The 9,026-nt window shown below is 57.6% G+C and overlaps 1 protein-coding gene across 1 annotated transcript; it reads left to right on the forward strand.

The window, feature by feature from the left end:
• The first annotated feature begins 6,204 nt into the window (after positions 1–6,204).
• CLPSL2 (colipase like 2) lies at positions 6,205–8,337 on the forward strand. The gene is made up of 3 exons (XM_081140181.1): positions 6,205–6,333; positions 6,920–7,042; positions 8,138–8,337. The coding sequence occupies exons 1-3, from the start codon at positions 6,250–6,252 to the stop codon at positions 8,231–8,233; spliced, it is 303 nt and encodes a 100-aa protein (XP_080996307.1). The 5' UTR covers positions 6,205–6,249; the 3' UTR covers positions 8,234–8,337.
• The last annotated feature ends 689 nt before the right edge of the window (positions 8,338–9,026 follow it).

Raw genomic sequence — 9,026 nt, forward strand, 5'->3', positions numbered from 1 at the left:
CTTCCTTTGCCCGTGGCTAAAGGCCCATGTCCATAACTCATCAAGCAATCCTCAGCGTGTTGCAGCCTGGGATATTCTAGACACCGGTGCTTCTGCCTGCTGGCATCCGCTCCCATGAGGAGCCAGAGATCCCCCATCTCCCCTGCCTTCGGGAGCCTGCTCTGCCCGAGCTCCACGAGGTTCTGCTAGTACCAGTCCCTGGCCCTCCTGGCCACATGATTGGCCCAAGTTGGCGCAAGTTTCCCAGGATTTTGTATGTGGGTGCTGAAGGGAGGTGCTGGGGCTTTATAAGGCTTTGCCCTCCCGCTCGCACTGTCCACAGAGGCAGGAAATGAGGCCAGAGCGAAGGCTGGAGCCAAGGAGAAAGGCATCTGCCATCGGCACTGTGTCTGGGCCCCTGACGCCAGCCTCGCATAGCTACTGGCCCAGAATTGTTTCTTCCGTTTTTATTTTTAAAATAAGTTCATTTGTTTCTTTCACTTGCAGCTAAAGGAGTCGTGATTACCTCATGGCTCCTTGAGGTGGGCAAGGGGCCCTCGTTGCCAAAGTGACCGAGGACTAGGGTGGCTCAGAAAGTTACTGAGGGGGAGAAGAGAGTCGGGTGGCCTGGTGTCACTGGGTCTATGCACGCACCCTGCACTCAGGCAGTGTGGGCAGGGAGCCAGGCTGGGGCGCCCCTTTGCTGTGCCCCAAAGCTGCATGGAGCCTCTGGGGACTGTCTCCTGCATGAGCATTTCACCTGAACACAGAGGTGGTAGGCGCCCTCCCTGCCCCTCCGAGGAGCTCAGTCCAGTTCCGTGGGCGGAGGGCAATGGCCACCAGGTCTGACTGTCCACTTCTGTCCTCCAGGCAGAAGCCCCAGGGGCTGAGGCCTGGCCAGGGCTGCGGAGGCTGCCGGCCGGTTAGCTCTGCCCTCTCCAGGCCTTTCCGCTCAGCTGAGCTGACCAGCCCCCCCCAGGCTCAGCCTGTCCCGGGAAGAAATAAGGTGAGAGCAATGTGTTCCGAGCCCGGCCCCGTGTGTGTGTGTGTGTGGGGGGGGGAGAGACCCGAGGTTGGGCGTGTGTTGCCCTCCATCAGTCATGCTGGGACCTTCCCTCTCTCAGGAGGCCCTCCCATCCCCCTAGACAGAGCTGGGCAGGTCACCCCCCAGCTCCCAGGCTAGGCCCGGGTGGCCCCAGCCCTGGTCCTAACCCTGGCACTGCCTCCACCAGCCCGATGTCCACTGAAGAGCCACCTCGTGGGGGTTACTCTCGGGGTCCCCCAGCTGCTGGAGCACAGACCGCGCACTCGCCCTGCATCCCTGCGAGCAGACAGCCTGTCCCCGCCGGCTCTCCTGCGCTCTGCTCGTCCTCAGCTCCAGACCTCTGCTCTCTGGGCCCTGCTTGCGAGGCCTGCACTCCCGGCTGCCCAGCCCTAGGTCCCCTTTGAGCTGCGCAAAAGGGCCTCTCCTGCTGGCATCGGGGCTGTCGGGCACGCTCCGTAGAGCCTGGGTCACCGCAAACAGTTCCCACCCAGGTCTTCTCCCCCAGGAAGCCTTTGCTGCGCGTCTCCACACCTCACATTCTCCCGGGTCCCCCACATGCCATCACTCCCCAGGTCACCGTTAGGGTTCCTTCAGGAATGCACCGAGTGACACGATCTCCACCAGGTCACTGTCGCAAGAATTGTACTGTGGATATCGCAGACCTAGAAAACTTTCGAAAACTTCTGGGGCTCGGCTGCTGTGTCTCAGTGGTTGAGCATTGACCCATGAACCAGGAGGTCGCCGGTTCGATTCCCGGTCAGGGCACATGCCCGGGTTGCAGGCTCCATCCCCAGTCAGGGGCGAGCAGGAGGCAGCCGACCAATGTTTCTCTCTCATCGATGTTTCTCTCTCTCCCTCTCCCTTCCTCTCTCTGAAATCAATTAAAAAAATATATTAAAAAAGAACTTTGGGGAACTGATGGAATTTATGTATATATATTTAACAACGTACATACCAACCAAGCAGTGACATGGAAACCACACAAAACAACCAATGTGTTATTGGCATTGTTTCATAAAAACACACCGAACACCCCAAAAGTGGAGAGGATGCAGTTTCAGAACAAAGAATCATTCTCTAAGTTAAATACATTTATCTTTAACCAAAAACCCCTGCATTGTCATGGAAACCACCAGTAAGATGCAGGAAAGAAAAAGAGACACTGGAGAATGTCAGAGGAGGGAAGGTGAAAGGACAGGGAATGAGGGGGTGACATAGGTCTACCAGTGAGGGGCTCCTCTACCTGACCTGCCCCCCACTCTCCTCATTAAGGATTGGGGTGGCCAGATTTGGGCCCTGACCAATGGGCAGAACTGTGGCCACATTCACAGGTCAAGAGGCTCAGTGACCACCCCACTGGCCCCAGAGACCCTGGTGATCTGCTCCCACCCCCCTCACAGTGCAGAGGTGTCCTGGACCTATGCTCGTGTCAGCGCCAGCTGGGCTTGGGAGACAGGCCATTGGTACAGGAGGAAGAGCCCAGGACTTGGAGTCAGGAGCCTGAGGTCTCAGCCTGGCTGTGCTGCATCACTTGGGGAGGGCCCTTCCTTCTCTGGGCCTCATTTCCCTCACCTTAAAATGAAGATTCTGAACCAGTCTTGAGGAACTTTTGCAGTTCTCTGTCAAAAATAATTTGTTAAAGCCCCACACAAAATATTTTGCCTAGAATTTCAAGGACTCCACCCCCCACCCCAAGGTCTTTAATAAACTTCCCAGATCAAGGACCCCAACCTGCCAATCGGGACACATAGTTGCTGGCCTTTGCCTCCAAACCTTCCCCTTTACCTAGCAGTCAACAGTGTCTTCCCGTTATCTCCCACTCACAGTGGCAGGGCCAATACCTCAGGGAGGGTGCAACTCTGTCCAACGAATCATTACCCGCTGGGGCTCCTCACCAGTTCACAGTGGAGGTGGGAGACACAGTGAACTTCACAGGTGGCTAACCAGCTGGCCAAAGCAGCAGGCCCAGGGTTGAAGAGAGTTTCAGGCTGTGACTACCGGAGGGAGAAGACACAGTGATGAGAGGAGTTGCTTTGCTGGGGACAAAGCCTCTGGCCACCCGAGGCAGTGTAGGGAGTGGAAGAGCTTAGGCTCAGTAGCGAGCATGCCCTGGGACTTACATCTGGCTCTGCAACGTAACTGTGCTATTCAGGCCGGCTACTCAACCTTGTCCCTTCGGGTTCCTCGTCGATAAAACGGGGGATATGAGTTATGCAGCAGAAACAATAGAATACACGAAATATTCCTGGATTCCCTCAATTTCCCAGCCTCCCTTGCAGAAGGGCAAGGTCCCGTGGCTAGTTCTGGCTGGTGGTCTGAGTGGAGGCGGCCTGTGTCACACCTGCCTGAGGCTTCCAAGTGTCCACGTGCTTCCTCCCTCTCGCTCTTCCATCTTCCACAGTGACCCAGAGGCGTCTCCCGGATGGCGTGGCTGCCCCTGGAAGAAAGGTCTCCGGTCCCACATCAGACTCCACATGGGTGGCAAAGAAGGCATTTTTGTGCCAAGCCACCAAAATGTGAGGAGTGCTCAGTGGTGACAGTTAGTATTAATTACCCTGCCTGCCACAGGAAGGGCTAATTGAGGCAATGGACAAAAACCCTCCGAGCACAGTGGGGCTGTTTTTCTTAAAGAAGAGACCTAAGCCCCTCTATTAGTCAGTTCAGCTGCCATGACATTTTCCACAGCCTGGGTGGCCTAAGTGACAGACATTTCTTCTTCACAGTCCTGGGAGCTGGAAGTGCAAGATCAGGGAGTCCGCACGTCAGGGTTGGGTGAGAGCTCTTTCTGACTTGCAGATAGCTGCCTTCTCCCTGTGTGCTCCCAGGGCAGAGGGAAAGAGACACCTCCCAAAGGCCCATCTCCAAACATCACCGCACTGGGGGGAGGCTTCCACATGGATTTGGGGGGCACAATTCAGTCAATAGCACCCCCCATCAAGACAGAGCTGCTCAAAGCCCTCCTTCCTGCCTTGATGCTTGACTGCCAGGTCCAGGTCTGGGCCTCTGGGGCTCTGGAGACAGGCCAAGCTGGGGGGCCTTCTCTGCAGAGCAGGGGCTGGGCCAGCCGCTGACGCCCCTCCCTCTGCCACCCTCCACCCGCCGAGGTTCTGTTTGCCATGGTACCTCATTACTCAGGTTGGCAGAACCCTGGGCCTTTTGGAAGTACTGGGTGGGCTGGGCCTCTGGGAGCTGGAAAGGAGGCCCCAGTGCCAGGACAGTAAACACCCCGGGGAGATGTCTTGACATCCCAACAGGAGGCTCAAGATCAGTTCAGATTGGGGGACCAAGAAGAGGTGGCTGAGTTACCTGGGAAGAAGGGAGTGGAGGCCTGGAGCTTGGACCCGTGGGCTGCAGGACAGGGTGTGGAGAGCAGTTTACTGGCGCAGACTGTGGGTGAAGGTGGGGAACAAACAGGCAGGCAGGGGCAACATGCCAGGCAAGATGGGGTTTCAGCAGGGGGCTTGGAGCAATTGAGAGAGGTGAGGCAGGACCCAGGGCAAGGAGGTGAAGCTGTTCAACTGCCGGTGGACGCCTAGGTGGCAGCTGGTCCCCGGGGCATCCTCTAACCTCCTTGGCCTCATGCCCAGTGCTGCCTTCCTTCCAGAATCACCATTGTTAATAATAATAAAAGTAGCACCATTGTTTTGAGATTGTTTTGTTTGTCAGGCTCTCTGCCAAGCACTCTACCCAATTAACTCATTTAACCCTCTCAACAACCTTCCCCTTTTACAGGCAGGGAAGCTGAGGCTGAGAGATGTTAGAACCTTCCTTAGTCATTCAGCTAGTGAATGTGGGACCAGTCCAACCTTTCTGAGCGGGTAACCTAACCATTGGGATGTCTTGCCTCCTAGAGATGCTAAGAGGTTGAAGGAAGCCCAGGGCCCTTCCTCCTAATGAGTGATGGTGGTATGTGGGGGGGGGGGTGTACCAGGGGTGGGTCCCCTGACCTGTCTCCTATACCCCGGTGGACTGTCCCTGCTGGAACCAGCTTGGGGCCTGGAAAATAACTTTCATTTAGCTGACTTGATAAGTACTCGGCAGGCCCAGGGCTATGGGTCCTGCCCTCAGGGACCTGAATTCCAGGCCCAGAGGGACTGCCAGGGACTGGGCCAAGGAAACCTGCCCTCTGCTTCACCCCCAGTGGTGTCCAAGGTAGTCTCAGTGGGCCTGAGCATTCCACTCATTGGACAGTTGAGTAGTGACCACCCATGAGCTACTAGGCACAGAGGCAAGTGAGGGGCCTCTGCCCTCACAGTACTTAGGGCTAGTGGGCATGGGTCGGGGCTGGCACCATCCTGGACCTGAAGGCCAGAAAAGTGGGCCCAGCTTTTGCCCTCCAACACCTCCCAACTCATATTGTGGGTAGTCACTGGCCACATGAGCTGTGGCCTCTACCGACCCACTGTACTGATGTGGTTTTTTTTGGGGGGGGGCGGGGGGAAGTTCTTGAAATAAGCTACAGGTTGGAAAAGACAGAGCTCTTCAGATCTTTTCTCAAGAGCACATTTTCAAATGCAGAAGCAGGCAAAGGTGGGTGAGGTGGGAGCTGCATCTGGGGGAACAGTGAGGAAGGCCTGCCTCCCCCAGCTCCACCCATTGCCCCGGGTGCTCTCCCTTCTGAGTTTCCTCTCTCCTCCCCTCCGTTTTGCCCCCAAACTTCACAGATAAATTCTTAGACAACTAATCGACTCATCGGGACTGGAAGAGGTCATCTTGTCTTGCAGATTCTTACAGCTGGCAGGACGGGGCCTGGACAGGGTAGAGGGACCCCTAGCTGGCGCTGGTTTATCCAAAGGTAAGGGGTGGGGCAGTTTGGTGCAGCCCTGCAGAGGAGGGGCGGAGGAGGGTCGGAGAATCAAGAAGGAAGCGATTTTCATTTCAACATGTAAGTTTTGCATAATTTTTCAAAATAACGCTTCATTTTACAGCTTTATATATATATATATATATATTATATATGCACACACGCACACTATACATATATATTTCTAGGAAGTCATATATATAGGGAGCCCCTGAATCCGCGAAGCCCGGCCTGTCCGGGGCTTGGATCAGGGTCTCCTTGCCCCCCCCAGCGCCCCAGGACTCGCGCTGCGCCTGCCCCCGCGGCGGCGCCCGTGACCATTAACGCCCTCACCCGCCCGGCCAGCAGGGGGCGCCCGGCGCCGGGTCACGTGCCCGGGGCAGGCGGCCGCTCCGCGCCCGAGCCCCTGCAGCCCGAGGCGATGGCCCCCGCGCTGGCGCTCCTCGCGGGGGTGCTGCTGCCCTGCTGGGGCGCCTTCCCGCCGTTTGGAAGAGGCCTTTCGAAGGTGAGCCGGGGGCGCTCGGCGGGAGGCGCCGAGCCCAGGGCGGGGCGCAGGCGGCAGCCCCCCGGGGGGAAGCGGCAGGTGGGGTGGGAGCCGCCCCGGAGCGGGGCTTTGTCCCCAGGCTGGGAGCTCGACGCGTCCCCGACGGACGTCAGAGCCCCGCTTCACCTCCCTGGTGGCTCTGGAGGCGAAAGTGGGCCTGGCCCCCCCCCCCCCCCCGCAGCCGCTCCGGGCGCCCAGCCCGGGCCCAGCCACAGCTCACCTGCCTGCTCAGGTTTCTCCTCCCGTCCCCCGCCTCCAGGCACGATGACGCCTCCTTCCCCTTTCCATCTTTCTCCCCCCTCCCTCCTGCCCGCACTGTTTGCCCCTCCCCCAGCACAGGAAAGGAGAGGGAGGCAGGGGGGACACTAGGTCCCCCCTCGTCCTCTCCCCTGCTCCCCTGAGTGTTGCTGGGGGAGGGGAAGGGGGCTTGCAGTGGGGAGGTACCTGGGAGTGGCCACGTCTTGGCTTCTTTCTTCCACCCCTGGGGCCTTGGCAGTGCAGACCCCCCCCCCCCCAGAGGGCTGGTGACTCAGGGCTGTCCCCACAGATGAACGGAGCTTCCTGCTCCCACCACTCTGAGTGCTTCAGCCTCTGCTGCCGCATGGACCTGGACCACGGAGGCGCCTTCTGTGCCCCCAGGACCAGAATAAACATGGCCTGCTTGCCCCAGGTGAGGCCCTGGGCTGGGGCAGCCCTCCTGGCTCCTGCTTGTTCACCCTCTGCTGGGGCGCCCCTCTTCCTTCTCTACCTGGCAAACTCCTACTCATCCTGCAGTGCCAGCCACTCCCTCTGACAAGCCTTCTCCCCTTGGAATTCCCACATCCTTGGCCCGCGCCCTCAGCCAGCACGGAGGTCCCTGGCTGGCCGTGCCTTCTGTCTGCTTGGAGCACCCCAAGGGCAGGACTGCGGCATGTTCGCCTCTGAACCCCCTACCCCTCAGCTTAGTGCCTGCGCGTAGCAGGTGCTCAACAAATGTTTGTTGAAAGAATGAATATCTCTATCCTAACGTCGCTGAGGCAAAGTGGGTGGGAAAAGACCTTCTCCCTCGCAATCCCCACCTCCCGGCCTCAACGACCTCACTTCTAGAGAGAAGCCAGGCTCTGTAGTGGTGGGACCGCAGCTTTGGAGTTGGACCTGAGTGTAACTCCTGGCTTTCCACCCCCTGTCTTTGTGGCCTCAGACAGGTCACTTCTGTTCTCTGAGCCTTAGTTTCCTCATCTGTAAAATGGAGTTAAAGTACCTATGCCATCAGGTTGTTGGAAAGGGTATGCGGTCCTGGCACAGCGCTCAGCTCAGCACGCTTGTTATTAGCTGGTGGAAACGCGGGGAGCAGGTTCATGGTGCGTCTTCTCTCCTCTGGTCCTGGGCCCAGACCCTTCTAGGGAGGATGGACCTGCCTCCAAGTCCCTGTCTGGGAGCTGCCAGTGCGCTTAGGAAGCAGCCAGGCCCCGCCCTGGCCTGACTCTATAGCTGAAGTGGCCAGAGGGTCCTTTCGTTGTGGGCACTTGATCTAATTTATTTCATTTGACCCTCTTAATAACCCTAGGAGGTGGATTACTATTGTTAGCCCCTTTGATAGATGAGGAAACTGAGACAAAGAAGGTCATTAAGTTGCCTAAGGTCATGAAGTTAGAAGCTGTAGAGCTGACAGGTCCCAGGTCTGCCCCACCATCACTTGTGCTCCTGTTCCTGCTCCCCAAGAAGTTTAAACCCCCTTCTTCCCTGCACCTTGGTGACCCCCAACTCTCATACTCATTTCCCACAGACCAAGGGAGCCACCAACATCCTATGTCCCTGCCAGTTGGGCCTGAATTGCGTACCCAGGGACCCGGGCTGTCCCCACCGGTGCCATTTAATTTAGAGGAGGGTCACTGCCATCCTCCTTCCCTCCCTTGGGGCCAGAGGCCTTGGAGTCCCCGTCTTGTTCACAGTCCAGCTCCTGACACATTAAAGTCACTCTCTGGCTCTGGCCTCTTTGCATTTCTTGGGAGAGGGAACCTGGCAAAGATCAGTCCAGCCTGGGGTGGGTGGAAGGGGAGGCTGGAGGCGTGAAAGAGCTTCCCGTGGGGTCTGGCTTTGTCTGGAGGCACAGCGGCCTCAGGGTCGTACCTGGGGAAGGGAATGGGGTAGGGGTGTGTGGGCGAGAGGAGGCGGGTCCAGGAAGGGCCGAGTCTTGGGATGGAGGGCTGTGTGGGAGGGGCAGGGCTGAGGAAGGTGCCTGGGGAGTGTATGTGGAGGTGCCCACGGGTGGGTGTGGGGGAGGGCCTGAGGCAGTACGTGGATACTTCGCAGGGCAGTGAAAGGGTGGAGGTGACTGAGAGTATTTATGAGGATGTGTGTGAAGCGTGAACGCAGAAATGCTCATGCCGGCGGTTGGAATGGGGCCTGGTGCATTGATGTCTCTGTTCTCTCAGATATGACCAGTTCCACTTAATGATAAAGAAACAGGCTCAGAGAGCTGCATGACTTGTCCAAGGTCACACTGTGGGGTATCAGTGAGGACTCTTTCTGTGGCAAATATTTAAAAAAAAAAGGACAGTACTCGACTCAAAGTTCCAACAAACCAGGAGCTGCAGTTGCGGCAGTTCCATCTTCAGCTTCACACCATTTCCATTGACCCAAAACATGGTAAGTTGTCTCTCAGTTTGAACAAG

This window comes from Miniopterus schreibersii (genome assembly GCF_964146895.1).
Source record: "Miniopterus schreibersii genome assembly, chromosome: 6".
Taxonomy (NCBI): Eukaryota; Metazoa; Chordata; class Mammalia; order Chiroptera; family Miniopteridae; genus Miniopterus; species Miniopterus schreibersii.